The sequence below is a fragment of the Lutjanus erythropterus genome, chromosome 1 (genome assembly GCF_056507025.1).
Source record: "Lutjanus erythropterus isolate fLutEry1 chromosome 1, fLutEry1.hap2, whole genome shotgun sequence".
Taxonomy (NCBI): Eukaryota; Metazoa; Chordata; class Actinopteri; order Lutjaniformes; family Lutjanidae; genus Lutjanus; species Lutjanus erythropterus.
The window spans coordinates 42,063,144-42,090,025 of record NC_139317.1 but is presented as its reverse complement, the minus strand read 5'-3'; the positions used below and the strand labels follow the sequence as shown (position 1 = coordinate 42,090,025).

At 38.6% G+C, this 26,882-nt stretch overlaps 1 protein-coding gene across 1 annotated transcript in view; it reads right to left on the bottom strand.

Annotated features, from left to right (window-relative positions):
• Positions 1-26,882, bottom strand: part of LOC146333309 (neural-cadherin) — a 299,893-nt gene that overhangs the window by 177,994 nt on the left and 95,017 nt on the right. Inside the window, exons 15-19 of the mRNA XM_084722064.1 lie at positions 18,293-18,436; positions 6,397-6,517; positions 5,957-6,119; positions 2,910-3,578; positions 675-866 (exon numbers count right to left, since the gene is read on the bottom strand). Coding sequence (XP_084578190.1) covers positions 675-866; positions 2,910-3,578; positions 5,957-6,119; positions 6,397-6,517; positions 18,293-18,436 — 1,289 coding nt within the window. The remainder of the gene's footprint in view (positions 1-674; positions 867-2,909; positions 3,579-5,956; positions 6,120-6,396; positions 6,518-18,292; positions 18,437-26,882) is intronic.

Below are 26,882 nucleotides of genomic sequence, written 5' to 3'. Positions count from 1 at the left end.
TGCAGAAGATGATGTCACAGTGAAGTTGATCTTTTTCATGCCCTTGGTTATATAGCAATACCACACCATCCACATCCGCATGAGTGTGCTGCAGCTGTTTTTTTTAAATCACTTCATAGCAATTCTGGTTATTTTCCAGCAGCTACCTCTCACTGCCACCAATATGAAATATTCTCGTGCAACTTTAAAGTTCCTGTCTGTAACTGACATATGACACCTTCCGTTTGACTGGCTTTATAGCATTCTCTTCATATTGAAAATCTTTTTTCATGTTTTGATGGATGGGTTTGACTGGTTGGTTTGTGGGATTTAAGAGCACTAAAGGAAAACAAATAACTTTGAGATCAGTGCTTACGGAATTTCCCAAAACCTTCTCCATTTCATCTATCACTTTCAACAATTCTTAAACTTCAGATGCCTATAAAACCCATTTCATATTTTCAACACTTCAGAATCAGGCACCACAGCACTGTTCATCATCTGGCTTGTGTCAGTCCTGACTCAGACTCTATATCCCCTTCACACAATGCTGCATACACTTCACTGAAGTTTCCTTTCACAAAAGTCATATTAAACACAGTGAATTAAAGTAAGAGACATGATGCAGAAGCTGATATCTTCAGTAGTGCAACACTGTGTGGCCTGCGGAGGCTTTTGGAACAGCTTCCACATACCTTCAGTGTGAGGTTGAACCTCTGCTCACTGTGTCGTTCATAGTCCAGACGTTTCTTAAGCCTCAGGGTGCCGCGCTGCTCCTGCTTGTGGCTGACCATGTAGAACTTCTGCTCCTGGTCTCCAGCCACAACACTAAAGGTCAGCTGGGCATTTTCTCCAGTGTCTCGGTCCTCTGCAGCAAGCTCAAGGACCTTAAGACAAGCAATAACAGCATGTGAACTGAGTAGGCTCTATATCTGTGTGAATACTGACTTCTAACATTTAATTGAAATCTCACTAAGTGAAAGTGCAGAGATTCTGGTTGCCAACAGCTTGTATTAGGACAATTTTCTTCCAAAGATTAAATAAAATTCTATAAATATTCTACAAGTTTTGAAAACAGGAAATAGTTGCTGAGAAGGTGCAGAGTAGAAATGTTGCATATAATGTTGTAATATTGTGAAGGCCACTGGGTCTCAAGAACTTTTTCCTGTTTCGCTGGATGCTGGGATCTGGGAGTGGCTCATTAGGAGTGATAGCTGACACTTGGGTTGGCACCCATATATATATAGAGGGAGCAATCACACCAACGCAGATGTCAGCCATGAGAACGCATATGGCTCCTGAGGCAAATCATTTTTAGAAATTACGTGGTCACCTTTCTCTCATAATTCTATGAAACAGCCTAACCAGACTTGTGTTTTTCAGCTTTTAATTACTGATTTCTGTAATGTGTCCTGTGCTGGGCAAGAAAATACCATAACACTGTAGCGCTACTCGAGCCAGTCTATGCTCTTGTATGGACAAAGGGCCCAACAATGAAACTTTTCCCTTTTTTTAAACTGTTTTATTGTTGTATAGTTAAACTTGTTTTTGGACGGTTGCCTTCAGCCCAGTATTGATTTCAGATGTCAGCAGATGCCATTGGTTTCATTCTTAATATTCTTTAAAATCTGGGAAAAAGGAGCTTTCTTGGGTTTTAATGCAGACTGCCGACTTTTATTTCCTTTGATGTTTTAGCTATTACTCTCTTGTGTGTTGTATATTTGGGAGATATTGGCCACTGAAGCAGGGTCCAATGACAGGGACTGCTGGATGGCCAGAAAAAAAGGATGCCTTGCCAGTAAATACAAAGAGACAAACTGCCCTATCGGGACAGTCTTCAACAACAAAAAAAAAAGATTAAAATTAAATAGTTTTCAAGAAAAAATGAGAAAAGCATGTACACAAAGACAGACACAATCAGACTTCAGGTTACTTCATACATGAAATGGTAGTCAAAACACAAAAGAAAATAGATGACTGAGTTGAGTAACAGATAATTATTGAATCAGTTGCTTGAAAGCCATGACAACAGCCAGGAACATTTGCTGTGTGTGGCAGGAAAGGTAGTTACTAAAGCTGTCAGACATGTAGTACAGTAGAAAGTCAAATATATGCCTCTGAACTACAGTGGAGAAGAAATACAAAGCTGCACAGAATGGAAGGACTCAAGAACCTCGAATTTGGATTTTAATCAGGGCCAGCAGATTCTCAAGCCACTTGCTCAACTGGGCCAGGGGCAAAAAACATTACTGGAAATATATAATCATCCTTCACTGAATATTATATTTCACTCACTCATGCATTCAACTAGGACAAAACCATATTTTGATGAAATTTTGATATTTACTTCCTAAATATCCTGGGAATATATATGTTTAGAGATCAAACTCTTAGCTATTAAACATTTGTAACAAGCCAACCTCCTAGTAATTAATTTTCTTTTATTGAATGTTTATTACATGTAGTCACAAAATGCTACATTTTTTCATTTCACAGCATAGTTATAGTGAGCAGCAATTTTATTTTTCAAAGTTGCTAAGAGTTCTCTTAATCAATCAAATCAAAATACATATTTTTAAATAATTAAAAATTAATTCTCATTTGGCTTTGATTTAGAAGGACTGCAGCATTGACAAGTTATGGCTAAGACACATCTGAGAGCAATATTATTTTCTGAATATGTTGAAAAACAGAAATCTTACCAGTGTTTGAGAAATATTCCTGCTTATTTTTTTTAAACCAGGAAGTGAGCCAGGGGAGCTTAGGGTATATCTAAACATTTTTATGCCTGATTACACCTTGTTTTTAGAAAAATCTGATGAAACTGACATTTTTATACATGTTGTTGGCAGGTATTTGTTACTTTTACATTTTAAAGGGTTTCAACACATTTTTTTTTTTTGTTTTTAGAAAAGCCCATTCTGACCCACCTCTGCATTGGGCTCTGCATTCTCAGAGATCCTTGCCATACAGGAGTGATCAGTGAATCTCGGAGCGTGGTCGTTCACATCCTTGATCTGAATGGTGGCAGTTCCAGTTCCTATCATCCCTCCTCCATCTCTGGCCTCCACCACCAGGAGGTAGGACTCAACCTGCTCTCTGTCCAGACCCCCCATGGCTACACTGATGGTTCCTGTGGTGGGGTTGATGGTGAACATTTCTGAAAAGGTAGGCACTCCTCCCACCCCAATGTTGGTGGCATCCAAACTACCCATAATCCTGTAGGAAAGCACGGCATTCTGCCCGACCGCCGAGTCGTCCAGATCGGTAGCGGTCATCTCCATCACGGACGTCCCCACCACCGAGTTCTCTGCTACGTCTCCATGGCAGCTGGGGGCACAGGTGAAGACAGGCGCGTTGTCATTGATGTCCCAAACATTGATGATGACATCGGTGAAGCCTGTCAGACCTTCACCGCCCTCGTCTGTGGCCAAGACGACGAAACGCCACACAGCGCGCTCCTCGCGGTCCAGCGTCCGCTGGGCATAGATCTTGCCTGTGACCTCATCAATTATGAATTCACTCTCAGCACCCTGGCCATGGAGAGAGTAACGTAGGGCCTCCTGGTCAGCGTCCTTATCTGGGTCAGATGCCGTTACCTACAACATCAGAGGTACAGTGAGACAGCGAGGGAGATGAGGGTGTAATCACATTTTTACACTTTAATTATTGAAATCCTGCTGATGTGGAGTGGTATCTTGACTGAAGGCACTTCATAACTGCTCTGCTCACTTATGAACTTGCCGGTAGGTAAACTTGGCAATGATCCAACCTCCTCAACCCCCAGCCCCCACCTCTCCTGTCTCTCATCTCCTGTCTGCTCCTTCTCTCACTCATCCTCAACACAACAGCAGCAATTACACCCTGGGCAAGTCAAAGATGTTTCAATTTACCACGTTAATTGCAGTGTGATGTAGAGCTAAAATTAACTCTTGTTCTGTTAAAAGAGTAAGAAATGTCCTCTTACATATGTCGAAAGGCAAGAGAGCACAAGTGTTACCACTAAAATAACAGAATATATAGTTAAAAACTGAATATTCTGTCTCATGTAATAGAGGATGTGGCTAACAATGGTACACATTATGAACTGTCAGCTATACTTTTTGTACTTCAAAGTAATAAGGACTAACGCAGTAAAAAGAGGAATAAATCCTGCATATAGTGAGGAGGTCAGGTGGATGAGTGCTTCAAAGACAGGACTCACACAGCAGGTCTGGGATTAGTTTCTGTGTGAGACCAATAAGCTACTACAAGAAACCTTCATATTGTGTTGACTTTGGCGGCCCCTGCGGACAAACGTGCTAGTGTTTGCTCTGCCATAGCTACAAAATATAACGTCAAAGTGGAAAAAAAAATGCCTGATGTGCTACTCACTGTAATCTACACTGTCTGAGATTGTTTCATAACTAGTTAAACACTTTTTGTAGTAGCTTTAAGAGAGTAGTTATTTTAACCATGATCTTTTCCTAAAGTTGACAAAGTAGCTTTGATGTCCAGACCAACCCAAGTCCTTTCTTTTGAAAGTGTAATTGTAAGAGACTTTGCATATTTACTGACAGAATGAGTGACCAGAATGAGAACAATGTTTTGTACATGTATCTAATAGATTCAATTTTGTGATTATTTCATGAAGTGCTGTGAGACTGTCTAAACTAGATGAAGTGTGACAGTTTAACAAAAGTTAAAATAACTGTTCTATTGAAGGTATTATTGAAATACCTACTGTAGCTTCATGGTTAAAGCCTGAATAATCTCACAATGGAGTTACATTTCTGTTGACTTTTAAAAAAGCATAGAGAATAGATGTTGATGGCAAAAGACTTAAATATGTTATGAAATATTTGAATGTAGTATAAAAGTTTATACGTTTAGATTTTTACTTGGTGTGCAGTTGATTGTAAGGCCTCATTCTCCTTTCCTCCCTGTTGCTTTGCCTGTCAAACTTTCCATTCTCGCAATTGAAAGATTTACGACTTGGAAATTCCAGTACTTTTTGAAAAAATAGGTCCTTGATTTCAGTCAGAGGTGGACAAAAGCAGCTTCTTATTTGTATCTGGTGACTGTTGATTGGCCAGCTGAAATGTCACTTGAAGATTTAAAGGAGCTATATCTATCTAATTAAGCTCAGATTAGCTCCATGAGTTGGTTGAAAACTCATGATATTGTGCTAAAAGACTGAGAATAAAGGGCCATCCACACCAAGAACTATATCTATAACAATAACTTTAAAGATAACGATGTGAGGATCCACACTAATGAACAATAACACACTGTAAACACTGCCGCCAAGCACGCACTGCTCCAGCTGTATGTGCAGATTTGGGAAATAGATGCTGATGACCAGTTACTGCTGTATGTTGTAGAGACAAACAAAGGAATGACAGATATGGATTCAAACAATTCTTCAAAGACCAGAGGAGTCTATTACAAGAGTTCTTCTGAAGACAAATTTTATTCATACTTTCCTACGAGTCAACATCAGTTTGATGGTATCCTGTCAAAGAGGACATAGAGACCACACAAATTTCAGAGACTCCACCAGCGCCAAAGACCTTTGGCTCTGTGTCGTCACATACAGTATATAAGCATTTAACAAGTTGTAGGCTATACCTTGTAAATTCAGGTAGGTTTTTTTTGTCGTTATAGTTACGGTGTGGACTCCACCATCCACCTGAGTGACAACAATTTTTAAAACAAAATATTTGCAATTACTGTAATAGTTATTGTTCTTGGTGTGGACAGTCCTTAAAGCTGCATGGCTCAGGCAATAAGTCAGCATCTTGACAAGTTAATGATCCATATACAGTAGAAGACATATTAAAGAAACAGAACTGTTCTTGTATTTCAATTTATACAAGTATCAAGAAAAAGGTAAGCAAGGTAAGACAAATTCAGTTTATGCTTTAGTGAATGAATCAGATGACTGCAAAAACTCTAACACGCTATATCATACAGCTGAATAACAATTGAACGGTACCTGTAACACAAACACCGGTGAGCCGTCCAGCTCCTCCGTCACACTGCCGTAGTACTCGTTAACAGTAAACACCGGGGCCTCGTCATTCTTGTTGACCACGTTTACCGTCACTGTTGTGTAATCCTCCCATTTCCCATCTGAAGCCAGGACATGGAGCTTATACCTGAGTGAAAGTTTTAGTTTTGTCAGGGGCTTTCACAAAATAAGCAAGTTTAGAGCTTTGTAAAAAAAAAAAAAACAAAAAAAAAACTATTTAACCATTGAGGTATAGAAGATTAAAGTATGAGTTTAAAGCTATAGTATATATCATGCCAGACAATCAAGTAATTCAGCAGGGAAAATAGCCCCATACATTTCAGGTAAACGCCATCAAGCATTTACCTGAGCCAAAAAGCAAACACTTGTGGCTCAAAGGATTCTTCCCTGGAATATTTTCCTACCTTTTGTTCTGTTCATAGTCCAGAGGCTGAGCAATAAAGATAGTGCCCACCTCTGGTTCCACATCAAACACCCCTCCTGTGTTCCCTGATGTGATCTGGTAGCGCAGCTTAGCGTTTCCACCTGGAGAACAGGAGAAGACGGAGGTTGAATGAAGTGTGACAGCTTGTACAAATGAACCTTAGTTACTGACAAAGCAACGTATAGTAAGTAAGTCTTGCTGGAGCCATGGCCATGTATTTGTAGCGGATCCCCATGGACCGGCATTCTCTCTCTGGTCTGCTGCTGTCTGTTACTGCCAATCCACCAATCTGTCTCCGTTAACTGAGATAGATAACATCAGGCTGTTTTAGTTGCCAGACTGGACTCACATTTAGAGGTTTTGGTGCATGCTGATTGTTGTGAGTCTTGAAACAACATGCAGCCTCTGCCTTTACAAGGGTGCTAACTATACCTGCTGCATTAGGTTCTTCATGACAAGAAATCTATGAAGATGTAAAAGTCAGATCTTTCAGAGGCACGCAGAGAAAAAAGCTAAAATCTTTCCCAGACGTTTGTATTGCAATAGATGTCTAAACCCTCGGTTAGGGGGAAACAATAACTTCACTGAGGTGTTTTTCTGTCTCATAATGCTCCAAAAAGTAATGCTGAACTGACATCTTCACACAGCACACTTAGTCATCTGGTTACTAATTAGCATCCATGCTCTCAAACCACAACAATCAAACTTAAATAGCTGTTAAATATCAGTTTAAGCACTGATACATTTAATGGTCAAATGTTTCTTTGAACTGTGACTTTTAAACAGGGAACAATTCCCTTTTGGAGTTATTGATAAGACAGAACATATACTGATGAAATGGTAGGGTAAACGCAGGCATTACCAATGATATTAATTAGGGTCAAGTTTCATTTAGTGTAACAGAGCCTTTCTGGTGCGTCAACATACATACAGCAGCACTTTGACCTGAATGGACCACAATCTTAAGTAGTATCATTGATAACACTTGTGTTAACATTACTGTTTCATGTCAAAATGGCTCATCAGTAAAGTGGATATAATAGTTAAGTGGGTATTGCTGCAATAGGAGCATCCACAAAAAATATCTCACCTACAGCCTAATCATAACAAAATATTTCTGATTAAAATTACACACTTCACACAAAGAATCTATACAGAAATTTAATCAATTAAAGTATTTGAATTATTAGTTTATAAGACCTGTATGTTACTTTCATAGTAAAATTGGAATTATTATAAATTATAACACATATTGTTACTATTATGTTATTAATCAATGTGATAACAAAAAAATAAAATATGTGCAAAAGTATGAACACCTCTTGGGTAATATGGGATTAAATCATCAGCATGTTTCAAATGTCACATCCTCTGCTGCTAAGGCTGTGTGAAAATCATTATTCAAAATTATAGCAATTTTGCCTTTTTAGCCATCAAAAGCTGATAATAATGATATTTAAACTGTTTTTAAGGTGCAGGAAGGATTGTCAAAAAAAAAAAAAAAACTGACAAAGTACTGAACTGAAAGTTCACATATACACTAAGTCTGAAAGAAAAAAAAGAAAAAGCGGGTTCCTCTTAACAACACACTTTGGACCGTTTCCTCTCTGACACTGGGAAGGGTCAGCTCATGTACTTATAATAATTATTGTTATCAATGTTATGTATTAATGTCATGTGGCAGATGTGTCGACTGGTACTGTAGAACATAACAGACATTTGATAGGTCATAACAAGTACTTGACAGTTCCATTACAACTATGTTTATTGAGGATAGGTTCAAACAGCAGAAGGTTTTCTCTGTATACCAGACTTGTTTTGAAGGCAGCGCTGACATCACTTTTGAACTTAAGATGAATACTGTCTATGTGGCTGTATTCTATCATAAAAATTATGTTTTCAGGTTGCGGTGAAAAGTCCTGAAGATCTCCTATGATGCAACAAAGAAGAAAACCTGCATCAGTCATTATGATCCGGCGTCTTTCGTTGCAGGTGCTGTACTGTAGCTTTTGTGAACTCATACTGAACTCTCTGGCAGAGCAGAGCATGTGACATAATTCAATTGGACTGAGTTTACACTGACACAGAGAAAGAGAGAGTCAAGTACCATCCAAACAGTGATCAACTTTAACAAGGCTGTTAATCACGGCACATAGAAACTTAGAATCTAATCAGATCCTATGGCTCTTAGCACTTAAAATTTATAAAGTGTCTTTACTCAGTGTCCAAAAAGTCGGTAAAATTACAATGATGCTTATAAAAAACAGAAATGAAGTGTGTTTTCATTGAATAATTGATAATCCATTGTGCGAAACAATCTAAAATCATATTGCTGTGATGTTCCTTCTCCTTGCATTTCCAAAGTTCTCTCCCTTCTTCATTTAATAATCTCTTTTCTTCTTAAGCTCTGCAAAGCATTTTTAATAAAGTCTATTAGATGCTGATCAACAAAACATTCCCTCTCAATGCAATTACTGGTAAAGTCAAGGTCTGCATCTCAATCACCATTGCATCTACCACCCCTCATGTTAATATGAAAGGGAAAGGAGAAATCCTCTGAAGACGAGATGAGATTCACAGCTTATTAGCAAGATGAAAGCAAAGGAAGGAGAAAGGAGAATGCAGTAATCCAGATCGTTTTGTCCCGTCTGTCTGTTGGCATTTTAAATGAGACATTAGGGGATATATGCAATTGCATCCCTTGTTCTCCCTCATCCTCTTTCTAGTTGTCTCAGTCTCCTAAGTATTTAGAAAACTGCTGAGACCCAAAGGACAAAAGAAACGGCACAAGGAGTAATACAACTGTTACAATAAACAAACAAATTGAGAGAAAATTAATATTTTTCCCAGTTGTACCAATTTCAAAACTCTCCATCTCCCTAGGTACTGTATATTACTGAAATTGGAGTATATAGTCAAGGGAGGAAAGAGAGGAAAGAGGAAAGACACACACGCAAACACACACACACACTCACACAAACACACACACACACACACACACACACACACACACACACACACACACACACACACACACACACAGGGCTGATAGATGTCACTCATACCAAAGACGTCATATATATATATGCACTTTATAAATAACATCTGGAGAGGGATCTTTTGTACTCTTTCCAGTTTTGATCACTATTGATGACACTATCAAGAAATCAATCTAGCTTTGACAATATAAATATAAGAAAAGTTTCATTTCAATATGTCATGTCAGTGACCTGCGACATTTAAGGATTAGGTGTTACTATTGCTCTTATTCCAGGTTTGAGAGGGTTAATTTAAAAACTGATTCCAAGTATCACAACATTAAAGTAATACAACTTAATTATGTTCTGTTACTTTTGGATTACTTCAATACAAGATATGGTGAAATTATATTATCATTATTACCTATTATCATTATTATTATTATTATTATTATTACTATTATTATTATTATTATTATTATTATTATTATTATTATTGTTGTTGTTGTTGTTGTTGTTGTTGTCGTTGTTGTTATCATCATTAAATTGTTTTTAGGGCTCAAATTAAAAATTTCTTAATTAAATGCTTAATTGTTTGTTCTATAAAATGTCAGAAAATGGTGAAAAATGGTGATCAAAGTCTAAAATGATCTCCTCAAATGTTTTGTTCTGTCCACAACTCAAAAATATTCAGTTTACAAGACGTGAGTAAAGAAAACAGAAAATACTGACTTAAAACAGAGAATTAAAACAAAACAAAAAACAAAAAACAAATGGATTCAAAACAATTAGTTGACTAGCAAAATAAATGCAGATTAATTTAACAGTTGATTAATAATACATCAATCATTGCAGCTCCAAGTATTTTATGTTTATTGTTAAATTTATCAATTTGTGCAGCTACTCCTTTTATTGTGTGCAATGGATTGAGTAATTGATTCATTTAAAGACAAAAAATGGCAGAATTCCATACTGGTATTTTTTCACTATAGGTCATGATAATGAATTGGGAACTGTGTGTGCAGTGTGCATGTTAGTTTATCATTATATGTATTTCTACTAATTATTCCCATTTTTACCAAATCTATCTGTATTCTGATTACGTCTTATTTTATCTGTCGCTGTAACAGAATACTTACCTTTTCTTCTAGATTACATAATCCCATTACATGTAATCCAAATTTAACTAACTGACATGCAATAAGTATGTGAATAACCTGATGCCAATAGAGCACTGCCAGTACACTGTGCTGCTAATATGGATGAAATGTTTTGTTGTGTAATTACATTTGGAACTTGGAGAGAACAAAGAATAACCTTCCTAGAGCCAAGACAAACAATGTAATGCTTAATTTGACAGATTTATAATCTCATGCTGGACAGCTACGATAATACAAACATGAAAGTCATTTCAAACTGGCCTTTAGAGCAGTGGTTCCCAAAAGACAGGCACATATTGGACAACATTTCACCACATAAAAAATGAGGCACCATTAACATTAACAACATTTTTACACTAAGTTTTCAAACTTGACAAAAAGTGGAAAATAAAAACCAAGATTAATGTTGTGTTGAATATGAAAGGTTGACATCGCCAAGACTGGTAGTGCTGGTTGTTGTAGCACACTTTTTGATGCAAGAGTTTTCCAGGGGCTTTCCCAATAGAATAACCAAAGTAACTTATCCGACTGTAAAATCCAACATATAGTGTGTTTGCTTCGTCTACTTTATAACTCGTAACAAGCGAGCACTGGGCCCTTCATGACTACCTTACACCAGTGAGCTCTGATAAACTACAGATACGACTTACTGAAATTTTTACACATTTTAATTCCAAAGCAGGTCTTGCTGATTTTTGATTTCAGGAAAGTCAATAAAAAGGCTAGAGACTGGGGATTCAGGCCTGGCATGTAAAAATATCCAAACCTACATCTTTAAATTCTGTTTCTATCGTATAATATAATCAGAGTCTTGTTTATTGCCAAGTAGGCTTTCACACACAAGGAAGAAAAAGATAAAGGCAATTATTGAAAGTCATGTAATGATATTACATGCACTGATGATGAGCCGTTCATTTGTTGACCATTTTTGAGAATTGGGTTAAGTCATGTCCTATCAACACCAATTCCAATTTATTCTTTAAGGACTTATATATATGATATATATGTAATTTCTGAAATATATTGGTTTGCTTTTTTTTTTTTTTCATTTCTAAACTTGCTTTGAGCCAGAAAACCCTTGTCCCTGACAAGACTTCATGACTTCAGATAATCTAAGAAATGTGTTAAAAGCCTTAAAAATCTAAAAGTAACAATACCTACTAATAACATAGGTGTAAAATGTGTAATTATAAATCATCTTTGCTTTAAAATATATTTTTTAGAAAAATGTTGGCCCTTATAATTGTGTCCCAGATTTCAGCTATACCATAAGCCTAACCTTTCTATTTTTCAACATATTAAATAAATAATATTGTTAGCAGATGCGTATCAATCATAATCATAATATAAGTCCATAGTCCTTCTAAATCAAAGTTAAATAACAATTCTGGCTTAAAAATGTATATTTTGATTAGTATTAAGAGAACTCTGAGCAACTGGCTACTCACTACGACGATGCTGTGAAATGAAAAAAAAAAAAAAATATATATATATATATACATATATATAAATTTTGTCTGCTTGTCTACATTTATCATTGTCTACATTTAATAATAAAAAATAATTAAAATATATTTTCTCAGAATAACTGAAGAGCAAAAATCAACTCCCCCTCAAAATACAGTTTTGTTTTAAATTATACAGTATGTTACTGTTATTAGCTGTGCAATATGCACAAAAAAACATATTGTCCCTATTAAGGCTCATTTACGCTCCCTCTATGTGTGAAATAGACATGTACGTAACGACGTTGGCATGAAAGTTAAGCAATACAACCATTAGAGGGCATTGCTCGATGTCAACCCTGAGGAAGAGTCAGAAGTTGCTCAAAAGAAGAGTCAATACAACAGCAAAAATGGCGCTGCTGGATGAGGCCGTAATAATGTACCTCTTGAGAAAGAGACAAAAACGGAGGCAGTGTTGTAGACAAAGGTGGCCTGCGCACCACTAAATACGTTAGATTTGGACAGAGAATTTTTTTCAATGCCTTCTTCATAATGCTATTGGATTTTTAAAACTTCTTCATTGTGTCTTGTGGTCATGTGTCACTTGAACTACTGGCTACACTGCTGCTCTGTCCCCACAACTGCCAAAGGCCAGTCAGTATCCATACGCTTTCAGACAAAATGAATGTATACTATGGACAGAAGGCTCCATCCATGTCTGTAAATGAGCCTTTACTGGCAGCAGCGTAAAGTATCTACTCCAATCTATCACGCCTTCACTAACTTAATCATCTATACACCCCACAACAAAAGAAAAATCAAACACACACACACACACACACACACACACACACACACACACACACACACACATCGCTGCTTCCTCCATCTCTCTCAGTCGGTGGTAATAACCGTGTTCTGGACTCCAGCAGGTTTCTTAGACTCACACAACTAAGTAAGCAAATAAACGTTTCTATGCGCCTGTGTGTAGCTGGTGAGCCATTATTTATCACCCCAGTTCACAACAGGCTTCTGCACTCTATTATGATAAATGCTGGATAATATGAGAGTTATACATGTTTCGCTTCTCCCTCTCTATTTACCTTCACATACACAATGTCGCTCTCGTTTCACCATGAGCATTTTTCTGCTTCTGTATTTCCAAGACAAATTGATCCCCACTTAAATCTCACTAGTGGCTCTGTGTGTGTATCTGTGTCATCAAGGCCAGAATCACACTGTGCTTAAAGACACATTTGTAAAAACTTTCATGAACTGATATCTCCACTGAATATCACTGCTCAGTTATGTCAATCAGAGGCAGAGCATGGTGAGCTGAGATTTAAAGATTATTTCTCTGACGGTCATTTTGCTAAATTCTGGATAGAAAATGAGAGATAATGAGACCTTTCTCAGTCTGAATACTGATTGGCTTTGGCCTTCAAACAGGATTCTCGACAACTCGCTCACAGGCAGAATTCATTTGGACTTTTCGCTAAGCATAAACACAAGCAGCAGTAAACACATGAACACAATTCCCTGACGTTCCCTGAGTGAACTTCAATTGTGTGGGTACCCTTTCCAATCCAACGCTGACTTTCAATTTCTCTCTCTTGTTTCACACAGAGGGACAATCATGAAGAAGTACAATTTTCACAGGTAAACCATAACAGGCAGGTAATGGGCCCCAGATGTGTATCATCTGATCCAACTTAAAGTTACAAGGAAATGTCTAACAGTGGAAATTCATACCAATTATGCCTGAACTCAATGTGAAGTTATCAAAGACAATTAAGGCAGCACACTGACTAATAAGTAGCAGACTGATGGTAGAAAAAGCACTTGTCCACCACCACAGAGGCAAACATTCAGTCCCAGGAGTGATGTTTCCAGCTTGACCCCTCATTTAACATGAGCAATAATGGTTTCAGGCAGTTTATCATTTAAACTAAGGCTGAGCTGAGTGATATGAATAGAATCAAATACAGTAGGGTGACACCTTCTAGTCAGCTGGTTGATATGCATCTGTCCAGCAAATTATCATGTGTTGACAATTGCTGGTGTTACTTTCATGAGGAGAGAGGCATCTTAAATCCATTACATATGCAGAGCTATTTATTTACTGCACATTTATTTAGCTCCATGACAACAGTCAAAGTACCAGCACAAATCACTACATTATACAGAAGAGCCGAATGCTCTCTCAATGAAGGCTGGTAACAGTTCAAGCTCAATGAGAGATCAATAGGACAGTTTGAAGTAGAAAATTACATAATTTTACTGTAATGCAAAGCAGGAAAAGGCACTAATACCATATCATGATATAACAAAATCCAAAATCTATGATGATATTTAGTTGTACTTCACAATACCAACATAATCAATATATTGCCCATTCCTAATTGCAACTTTTTGTTTCATTCTTCACATAAGTACACACACACACCCACCCACACATCCACACCCAAACAAACATATCACACCTTTGCTAAAATGCCAGGTGCAAATGTAATATCTTTGGCTTTTGTCACAGAATCATCTGATGCTGAATCATCAGTTGAACAGCACTTCTTTTCACAAGTTTTTGCTTTGGTATTCAATAGTCTGTTTTTTTAATGGAAAAAATGTAAGTGAGCAAGAGATTGTCTGACTGAAACAATGACTAACAAAACCAGTTATCAGAGGATACAAGTAGAGACCTTCTAAATGCTGTAAGCTACTGAGAGCTTCTCTGATGTTAATCTCTCTCTTCTTCATACACACAAACACAAGCCAACTATTCCTCACTCTCTCTCTCACAAAAAATTAAAGGCATTTTTAAACAGGGGCATATTTGCAAGTCCAATTTTAGTCACGTCATCTCTAAAAATAGTCACAAAATGTATCTAGTCACATTCTGGAGCAGGGGCTGTTGCCTCTGATCATCTCACTGTGTTCTATAGGCCTTCTGTTTGTAAATATCAACAGAGCCATACCATGTTATGTAACAATGACAGTGTATTATTGCACCTTATAAAATCACACAATATATAAAACACAGCAAGCTAAGCTCTGAAATACAATACCACCAATTAACTAGTCATTAGGGGGAAGTTGGCCACACTCTCACTTGCTGTCACTAGCAAGAAGTTTGCAAACAATTGATGTTATTAATTCCCCAAAATTAATATCTGCTATAATTTATTTTCTATTACTTGACACTTCAGACTGCATTCACTTCATGCCTGCAGTAGACCTCCGGTGGCCTCGGTGTGTGTGAAGAAGAAACCCCACTCTCACAATGCAGTGTGTATTGTAAGTGGGGAAAACAAAACACACACACACACACACACAGACACACACACACACACACATATATATATATCAGAGTTGATTGGATATCTGTCTGTCACTGACGTCTGGGACCACTAACACTTAAGTTTATAGCCGACAAGAAGAGGGGAGACTTTCTTAGCTAATGTTGGATAACTTAAGACCAACAAAGTGGATGTCATACTTGAGCACATTTGCAACCCTTAATTGGAGGAGATATTGGAATGAATGCACATTGATGTCAACTAGCCCCAGGATATTATTGTCATCCCAAATTGCTGCTAAAATTAACTGTGGGCTCAAGGTGCAGTGGTTTTGAAAGACAAAAGTGGCTAATGATTAGCATCAAGCAAGAAAACATAGATGCTCAGTCTACCATATTGTTATGCTGGATCAATTGGTATAGAAGAGGAAGAAGTTTGTTATCATAGAGCGGATCGCTAGGCCTAAAAACTTGTCAGTGTGCTTCATCATGGCTTTCAGTTGTGTTGAATTCTGCTGTTCACTTATGACCCTGTAGGCTCATTTGTCCTGAGCTTGGTTTTGTCAACTTATGATGTGACAGCAAGGTATATTACCAGCTTCTCTGGGTCAGAGTGACACACCTCATGACATTACACACATTTAGGGATAAAAACCCAATGCACACACCAAACAAGTGTAAAGGGTTGCTCACAGTGCCAAACCCACAGAGAAGCCTCTAACACAGGCTAAAAAGAAGGACCACTGAGGGCAGCCACATCCAGCTAAAACCACTCTACAATACCTGTTCAGCACCACATGGCAGCCAAAAGAAACGAGGGTTGGGGGCACGAGTCCTATGCAAACCAACCCGCTCCAAGTTTCTGTGCTCTGTTGAAGTGGTAACATTCTTTGTTGACTCTCGTTCAGATGTATCTTGATGTCTGTTGCAGTCACTCCTCTGTTACACAAACGCTAGTCACTTACAATGAACAATTCCCATTTGAATTTGCTGTTGATCAGTAACTACCAAACCTTTTCCAACCTGGTTCATAGATGCCTTTTGATAGTGTAAACCACTGTGCTTTAAGATACTCTGTGAGAGACTCTTTTCATTCCTCAGTGTAAGAATGGCCTTTCTGTTGTTAGCTGACATTTGCCTCCAGCCACAGCAGCAGCAGTGTCTCAGCACATTTCACCACAGACCTAAATCTTTGTATTTCATGATCTTGGCAAGCTGTCAGATCCTAATGATGCCTCTTAATTATTACTTTCTTAAAAGCAAGTGCCCTGGAAAGGTCAACATGCTAGACCTATGAAACTAATATGGGGTGTGTAGCAATTCTAATTTACTGAATTCTACCAGATGTCTTTTATTGTGTTGATCCTAGTTTTAAACCAAGTCTTTAACCATAGGGATATCATATATACCCTCAAAATAAGAGTTTTCAGCAGAGATTATAGTTCATGACACTGTAGTTCTCCAAGGCCTTGCTCAGACTGCCCAAATTTGGAATACCCATATTGTATCAAGATTGATTTTAGAAAGTCTGGTCAGCATCAAATAAAATACAAGTTCTGAAAATCAAATTCAAGCCACATTTATGGTTTGAAATGTGACTCAAATTGCATTTCTACAAAGGTGTCTCAGTGCGGATACTTTAGTAGCTCAAATCAGTGTGTTTTGTGTTACTCACAACCACAGGCACCATCTGCAGGGGGACATGGGGTTAAATGCCCCCTTAAGTTAAAGACGGGGCTGTATCCCCCACCCCTCATTCTTCTGCCTTCATAACTATTAATACCAGCAGATAATACACTGAAGAAGTCAGGTTTGGAACTCACATATATTGAGATATTGTGCTTCTGTTCCCAAGATAGAAAATGTCTCATTTTTTGGGAAGAATATTAATCCCTGCTCCTCACCACATCACAATCTAACATAACATTTAGCACCCATGCTCGCAACTCAACACACAATGCATCAGTGCATCTGAGCAGAATCCATGCTGCTACTAGCAGAGCTGGAGAGAACAACAGTCAGTGCATAGTGGAGTTTGGTAGAGCTGGTGCAACGGAGGAGTTCTGCACAGTTCTGTTATTTGTTGTGCGAGATGATTGATACCAAATCTCACGCCTCTGCACTGGGAAAGCCGCGTCACCAGCAAACGTATTTACCGCCTACATCTCAACCTCAGCAAGCCATGCAGATAGGTTGGTGATGTCTAGACAAACACACACAATCTGATCATTTGTAAATGACAGTGCCAACAGTCTGTCTAAAATATTTAATGTGAGAAACCAGTTTGATTTACCTGCAGTCTGAACAAAACTTAAGCACAGCCATCAGCTTTGACTGAGTTGTCATGTGCATGTTGATAGTAGCTGAACAACTGTTATCCATCAAGTTGACTAAACTGAGCACCACTGTCTCAAACCTGGGCTACAAACAGTTGGTTCATTTTTAAGTATTGCCACCTCCCATGAAAACAGTTGGAAAAATAGTGAAAAACAGCAGCCATGTCAGAGCTGCAGTCAGCTTCCCTTCAGCAGCTACAGCGGTGCAACATTTTAACAGTAAGACATGTTTGACCAAAGTGAAAGAAAATGTTCTGAAGCCCCAAATGATGAAAGTACACATTTAAACGCTTGAGAGCTTCTTTCTTTTCCTTGCATTGAAGGGTTATATTTAATGGGTTCCTCTACAGTGGCTGATTTAAATTCACCTACTGCTGTGTTTTTTTTTTCAAGACTTCAACACGTCTTGCTAGTGCAAACCTGTTTTTTTTTCCAAAAGTAAAAGGGGGTCAGACGAAAGCAGCAAAGTGAAAAGCGAACATTTTTCTTGAGTGACAGAAAGGAGACACTTCAGCGGTGTGCTCGAGTAAATGTGTTCAATTATGGATGGATTTACAGTACCAACCTCACCATCACACCTACACTTTTCATTTCATATCAACCAATCCAAGAAACACATGCACACATTCACTTATACGCATTCCTTTATCCTTGCCACGCACCTTCATCCCCATCGTTGGCACTGACAGTGAGTATGGCGAAGCCTACATCAGCATCCTCGTCCACATCAACTTCATAGGAAGCCTGTGCAAACGCCGGCTTGTTATCGTTCACGTCACTGATAAAAACGCGAACATATGCCGTGTCTGAAAATAAAAAAGAGAGAGAGATACAGAGAGGGAGAGATGGAGAGAGAGGAGAAAAGCAATTACAAACATGAGATTGTTCTTATTCTGTCAACGAGAACACAAACATCTGTCTATCTCTCTTTGGATAGCAACAATTTAGTCACTTTTCACCAGCGCGCTCACACATTCACTCATACACAGCAGGAAAGGAGACATTTCTTCATGCGAAAAGACAGAAGCAAAAATAACATCCAATTTTTCTCTTCCATCCACCATTGTCTACCACTTTTCTATTACATCTGTCATCTGTCTCCCAAATTTCTATCTATTTTACCATTAAATCCAGCTGTTTCTTCTTTCCTTCAGCATCCAACCGCAGGCTGAATCTGAGTGCAAAGCACCCTGGGGGCATCAGTGTTAGGCTCGGTAGTTGAGCAACCCAACATACTACGCTGCCTTTGATATCAGTACGTTCCGAGCATAATTTGCAATACATGATTCAAGACGAGATAAATTATTTAAGCCAGGGTGGAAGAGATGGTATACAGTTCATGGCACAGATAGCAAAATAATGCAGCCCTTGGAGCTCTAACAAAACAAGTCACAGATGACAGGGCTGTGCACGTGCTCAAAATCTGTCAAAGGGAGATAGAGAGAAAGGTACGGAGAGATGGAGGGAGAAAACAAAGTGGAAAAGCAGATGTAGCAGCCATCCTCTTTCTCGTCCTTAATGCTGCCCGCTCATCCACATTTTCACACTTCTAGAGGCATGTATGTGTAAAATCACACACCCAACCCCACCCTGCACAGTAGCTTGTAAGTAGTAGGAGAGCTTGTTTACAGCCTGTGAAAACAGTGTTTATCAAGGTTATTTTTGTGACCACTTGACAGCGTTCTGCTGCCTGTAATCTGCAACATCCCTCCGTGCTTGGCATGTGTATACGTTTGTATGTGTAGATGTGCAGAGTTAAATACAGCTTGTACTCCCTTCGAGTCTTCTTTTCCTTTTAATTATTTTTCCAAAAATCAAATCAAACTAAAACAGGTGACACAAGTTGTATAATTTAAGCACTAATACTGTCAAACACTGTTCCACTGTAATTAGGGGGTTGTGAAAAGAAATATACAGGAAGTCTTTTTTAGCTCTTAAAAAGAATGTGTGATGAAGGAGAGAGAGAAACGTATAGGGAAGATAAAATAAGACAGTGGAAATAAATGCCTTTAATAAGCAAACCTGTTAATAACAGAAACAGACCTGGGCTGATAAGCTGTATCAAAATGGGGTCACATTATATGTTGTAGAGGGTATTGATTTTTCATCTCAAGGGAAACCTTCAATTACCGCCTCCGTCATGTTGCATTTTACAATCATGTCTGTGCAGACTCACAATATACTGCATGTGGTAAAGACTTTCAGGGAATTTAATAAAAGGTATTGAGTGTGTTTTTGGCAAAATGGAAGGTGACGCTATGTTGGCATATTTGATTTTCCAGAGGAGTACAGAGGACTGATAGAGAGCTTCATCATATGGTACAACGACAATCAAATGAAGCTCCACATCAACAAAATCATGAGCTTGTAGGGGACTATAATGCTTTAAATATGAATGTTGTTGTAATGCAGCTACAAATTCTAAAATGTGGATGCTTCTTGTACATCTTCACCCCAGCAGCACAGATGAAGATTAGTGCTGCCAAATCAGTATCCAACCAAATGTGAAATATGGTTACAACCCCCCCCCCCCTTCTGTTGCTAAGTTATGGCACTGAATAATGACCAGATATGTGTTTAAGTGATTTAGCAGAGCATTATGTTAAAGTGAAGTTAAGCTTTGACAATCTGTGTGTGTATAATTCAAATGTAACTTTGTTAAATCAAATACATTAACCAAAAACAATGACAAATATTGTCCAGGCAATTGTCCCAAGGCAAACAGGTCCTAGGTGACGGGTCAGACTAAGAGCGGTTCCAATGCCCCCAATGAATAGTTCAAGATCAGGGATTTCTACATCGCCCGGACTGGTGTCACTGGGGCCCCACCCTGGAGCCAGGCCTGAGGTTCGGGGCTCGCAGGCGAGTGCCTGGTGACTGGGTCTTTGCCCACAGGACCCAGCCGGGCTCAGCCCGAACGAGCGATGTGGGCCCGCCTTCCCGTAGGCCCATCACCTGCGGGAGGGTTCAGAAGGGGCCGATGCAGTGTGGTTTGGGTGGCAGTCGAGGGCGGGGGCCCCGACGACCCAATCCCAGGACATGGAATCTCGCTGGGGGGCAAGGAGCCTGAGCTAGTGCGGGAGGTTGAGCTAGAGATGGTATTTATATGGACAGAATTTCTAGGCTCAGCCAGGGTCCGGAGGGAGTCCGGTTTGGGGGCCAGAGGATCTCATCTCTGCTTTTTGCGGATGATGTTGTCCTGTTGGCTCCTTCAAAAAAAAAAAAAAAAAAAAAAAAAAAAAAATATATATATATATATATATATATATATATATATATATATATATATATATATATATATATATATATATATAACATTTCTGACATTTGAAAAAAACAAGAGATTCCCTCAAAGCATTCCTGAGAACAGATAAGACAGAGAGCCAACTCAAAAACATAATGCGTCTGGCCAGATGTCTCCAGCGCCAAGGCATAAAAAAGTTTGGTTACACTTTATTTGAAAAGGTGTGCATAAGACTGTCGTTACACTGTCATAACCATGCCATGACACCTGTCAGAATGTTATTAAAAACAAGTTTTAACATCTTCTGGATGTAGTCTGTTCTTTAAAAAAAAGGTCTTAATATTGTAACCAATGATTTTTCTGCAAGCGTCATCAGTGCATGGTTGAATTTGGCCGGACTGGAGATCCTGTCCAGATGTGGTTTTCTTGCTGGGTTTGGCTCCTGGCACCATGGGGCTAAATCAGCTAATTGGGCAACTAGCTTCACAGCAAACTAGCTAACACCAGCTACAGATAACAGTAGATAAGGGTTGGCCTATTTGCAACAGGTAAATTAGCTAACCACTGTCTGTCCATCAACAAACTCTGTAAGGCTGGGTGACGCGAGGTCATAGATCAGGGAATATGCTGCGTTTGTCCACTATTTTCAGGTAAGAAAAAAGTAACAAGCCCATTGAAATTTTAAATGTATAATTTCTCATGAGGCCTTGCCAGTTCCATTCCTGTAACATTCACATCTGACTGTACCAGGGACCTTAAGAAACTTGTAACAGACTTTAAATAATTTTCAAGGGCTTCTATTATAACAAGCAGCCAATGAGGTATTTATTTTACTTGTAAAATGTTCTTCTGTTGGTGCATCGTAGCGTCATTTTGTGTTTATTTTTATTTTCATGTCATGTGCCTTGTAACTCATTCACATATTTTGTTTATTTATGAATATAGCCCCTACGGCAAAAGTGTGATGGCATGAAGGCGATGATGCAGCAGAGATGTGCCCAAGCAATTAACACTCCTTTCAAAGAACTGACCTGTGTCTGTCGTTGTGAAAACAGAACCAGCCACATATGACAGCATAATGTAATGTTTATACATAAAGTTAAACTGTTTCTTCAAATCTGACAAGTTAGTTGTCACGATAAAGACTTTTCAAGCAATATCAACTTTGCATTAAAAATGCCCTAGCTGACGGAATGATGCTTAATGAGAGTCAGAAACATTCATTAAGTCTCCCTCCCAATGTCTTATGCACCCCCACCACCTGCAAAAAAAAGAAAGTATTACCAAAAGTTTTTTTTTTTTTTTTTTTTTTTTTTTCAGGAAATATTATTAGATACTACATGCACCATGCTTCAAGTAAACATTTTAAACAAAGCAGACCATTAAATTCCCAGAGTTGATGACGGGGTTCTGAAAGACCTGCTTGAAGGTCACGTTTACCACATTTTGAGGTGAATATAGAATTCATTTCAGATTTGCCACTTATCAGAGCTATCAGAGTGATAGGATTTTTGAAAAATATTCTAAGAGGGTATTTTAAACATGAACCCTCAGTGCCGAGCCAAGTAAGTATCCTCACATGACCAAAGAAATATCAAATGCAGGCGAGCACTCAGTCAATACTTTCTCGAGTAATAAAAGTGCTGCTTTATTCAACTGTGGGTGTTAAAATGATCTAGATGCAGTTTATATCAATACTGCAACACAGGGTTCATTATGGAAAATCCTAGTCAACCATGAATATGTTTCACATAAGCCAAATTCATGGTGGAATGGTGAAATACTTTTTCTAAAGTTCTCTTTAACCAATGAGGGCAACAGTCGGCCAAACCTTGTTGCAAGCAGGGCTAGAATTGGAATAAAAAATGTATCAATATTCTGAACAAACAGCTGTTTGGCATGGAGTTTTTATATCAGATAATATACCCTGATGCTGTCAGTGAACATCCTGTGTAAAGTCTATCTCTGTATAAAAATGCATTCAAATCAATGAGCAGCATAAAACAGCAGTGCAAGGACTTTCTGTGAAGTTCCCTCACAGTTGGAACTTTTTGTTAGAACTATTATTAATATTAACTATAAACAGTTAAAAGATATAAGAGAAAGAAGATTCGCAAATATATTGTCACGCAAGCTTCAACAAACCCAAATCCAAAATATGTAATAAATAACTGGTCTAAGAAGTAATTTCAATGAGAAAGACTGTCACTAGGGGCTTAAACATTGATGTTCACCAGGTGATAAAATCAGATGTGCTGGTACTTGCAACAGGGTTGTACCAGTCCAATTCATGCAATGGTCACAAGTATCCTGGGAGGACTTTCAGACTGCAGTCATTTATTAGCCTGAAGTATTTCTTACTTGCCGATCAGAGCTTTGTGGACAGAATTTAATTGTCTAACTGAAAGAAGTTGAATAGGATGGAAAATACAACCACTGATTTAGGCTAGTGAGTTTCTGGGCACAAATCAGATTTATGTCAATTCCATCATTTTAAAAAGGATCCATTATAATCTTTGGATGGAAAATCTATTCTCCAGTTCATCATTGACTCAGACAAAAAAATGGATAATTTATTCATTACAAATAATAATTCTTCCACCAAGCAATGTAGTTCTTCAGCAGTGGAATGTGTGTGTAAGGATTAGGCTGATTATTAACATTTATCTGGATATTGCCATTAATTGTGTAAGTGTTGAAGTAGTGTTCAATTATGTCAGCACTCCCCTGTGCTGGTACAGCGGTACCAGCAAAGGTGACTCAGGACAGGTGTGATTTAGTTGTACAGTGCCAGAAAGAAGGATATTGCTCTGATATACTTTCTCGTTGTAGGCCTAGTTTGGGAGCAAGTAAGAGTTTAGGCCCTGTCAACGACATGAATCCTCTTGCCTCGAGCCTAGCATCAGAGAGTTTTTGTACAGTGGTGCTTTGCAATCAATAGCCAGATCTTCCTCGGCACACCGGGTCAGAAAAAAAACGAACAAAAGCACGTCGCCTGTTTAACGATCATGGCTTTGTTGCCTCACTTTTCCAGGTCCTCAGTTTTTCTCATTAATTTCAGCATGTCTACATTCTTGTTTATCTTCCTCCTCTCCATATATATTTATATATATATTCTGTCCATTTCTTTCAGCCACTCGTCCACACTTTGAAATAATTTGTTTGGTGCAGTAATACTGATATAATGCAGTCACAGGTGTCTTTACAGAATATTTGACAACAGTTCGAAAGAAGCTCAGTCAATTGTAAGGACCAGAACTCAGTTTTATCGCATTTTGATTTCCGTATTTGTTATTGTTTCAGAGCCAAGATCAGGGATATCCTTTATCCTGATTCAAGGTGGCATTTTGAGGTCAGCAGCACTTCAACATGTGCTAAGATATATTTCACAGGTGTAACAGATTTTTTAGAAAAAACTCACTTGCACCACACTGAAATGATTTCCCAGTGGAAATCATTATATCAGAACCTGACAGCAATCGCAATTAAATGCACTCATGAGTGTGTGCATCCTTGTTAAGTATCTGTTAATTTGTCTGTCACCAATCCTTCTTCATGCCACCTCATTCAATATTCATAACAGAAAAAAATAAATAAAATAAAAAAGCTCCCACAGCTTCACTGCAGTCTCTGCTCTGCTTAATATTTAACTTCTGTTTACGTTGCCACAAATGTCATAGTGAGACAAACCTAGAGAGAGAATTTATTAATAATCGATGATCATATTTATTAAAAATATATCCTGGTCTGTCTTGCTGTTTCTTCAACACCTCTCTGCATCCACCCATCTGTCTCAACATCTGTTCAGTTCTCCATGCCTCTCTATTCTACCGTTGGAGCATGTATGCATTTCATCTGGCAGCAAATGAGAGAGAAATGGGTGGATGGAGGAAGAGAGGGAGCAAGAGAGGCAGACTGACAGAGAGAGATGGCCTTTGGTACTTCAGTAGGGAGGGATGAGCAGATGTGGGAAGGAGACAGAAAGAGGAAAACAGAGATTACTGCAGCCTTCAATGAAGATTTGGAGCCTTAAAAGAAGTCTACAGAGCAGCTGTCTAAAACTTGCCTTCCTTTTGTGCTTGGCCTCTTTTTCACACAGTAAAACAGAAACTACCATCACTATATAAACTGGCTAAAACTCATATAACAGAATTTGAAATTTCTTCTGCAACTGCACCAATCTGTGTGCATTTCTACAGAAAATTTAAAGATTCAATACCTATTATTAACTCTTGTTTGACATTTACTTCTACTACAGACTGCATCTTAGAAAAAAAACATACATATACGTATATATAGATATAAGTCGTACATTTTGACTAGTACTGGGTACCACTGGTACTACAGACTACAAATGCATCTGCAATATTATTTGATACATTATATACCTGAAAAGTATGTGGGCAATAGAGCTGGACGTGTTCCTGGACGTGTTACCATTTTTCAACAGGCCACTGTCAGTCCAGCAATTCCTGATATATTCATGCAGTTTGATGTGTGTTGGCGTGTGTGTGTTCTTGTCCATTTCCCTTACAAAACAGAAAAATACAACTGAACACCTTTTCAATTTAACTTTCTCTCTTGCTCAGATTAGGACAGTGGTTCCCACACTTTTTCTGACATGCACGTCTTCAGAAGTTGCAAAAAGTTCACTCCCATCCCACAATTATTACCAATCATTAACAATAATTGAGGAAGCAACTGATAAAACAGTTGAATTTAAGTCAAATAAAAGCCATGATTGTATCAGAAAACTATTGTTTATTCCCCCTACATGAATTATATTCATTTACCTTTGTTTCACTCTCACTGTATTTCTCCCCTGGCCATCCACGCCCCCCTTGCAGTGGTTCTGCACCCCCTCAGTGTTTTTGGGAACCACTGGACTAAGATGATAATAACTGCCTTGTTAACGTTAAAGCCATCTTGGTTATTCTTTCTACTGTTCCAACACTTTGGTGGAAACAAATCCTGAATTCACAGAGTTGGATGTGACAATATTCTGGCTCTTCATGCTGTTTTTCCCTGCTGCCTCTTTCTGCTGTTGGCCTCTTTGTGCTGCTGGGTTAATTTGGTGAATGAGAGTCTGTCGCTGAGCAGTGGCTCTCACAACTTCTTCAGAGGCAGACTATTAAACTAGCAAAATAAAATGTACAACAAAAGCAACCAACGACAGACTCAGCCAGTCGTTGATAGCTGATATATCTGTCCAATCACCCAACCTTAGTGGACAGCCCTTCCATTTAGTGGATTCAGCTGCCTCTGCCAATGCTAACAGGTGCATAAAATCAGACATGCATCCATGCAATCTGAACTTGCAACATTTGCCACAGAATGGGTTATAATGCAGAGCTCATTGACTTTAATGTGCTACTGACCAAGGATATTTTCCCAAAAAGTCTGTTAAGATTTCTTCCCAGCAAGATTTGTCCAGTTTAGGAGCAGTGATGGTTCAGCAGTGAAGTGGAATGCCGTGCAGGTTCACTGGACTGGACTGACACACTACAGAGTTCCAAACTGCACCCAGAGGCAACATTAGCAATAATGGTTTGTAGGTAGCTTCACGACACTGAGCCTCATGGCCAAGCAGTGGCACACAAGCATTAGATCACCATAGATGATGTCTAGCCTTGGGTGGACAGGTGTAAAGCTCTCCATGACTTGGCAAACAAGGAGATCATTGTCTGAATGTACAGTGCCAACTGTTTGGTGTAGGACAAATGATGGTCTGGGGCAGTTTTTCATGATGTTCCTAAGCCCCTTAGGTCCAATTAAGAGAATTATCTTCTTGCTACATCATACAATGATATTTTGTAGTGTGCTTTCAACAGTTTGAGGAGGGCCTTTTCCTGTTCCAATATGACACAAAAACAGATCCATAAAGAAATGGTGTTCCCACTTTTGGTGTGGAAGAACCCTGACCTCAGCCTCAACTCTGGGATGAAGCAAAATGTCAACACGAGCCAAGCCTTACCACATTACATCAGTGGCTGACCTTTCTAATGCTC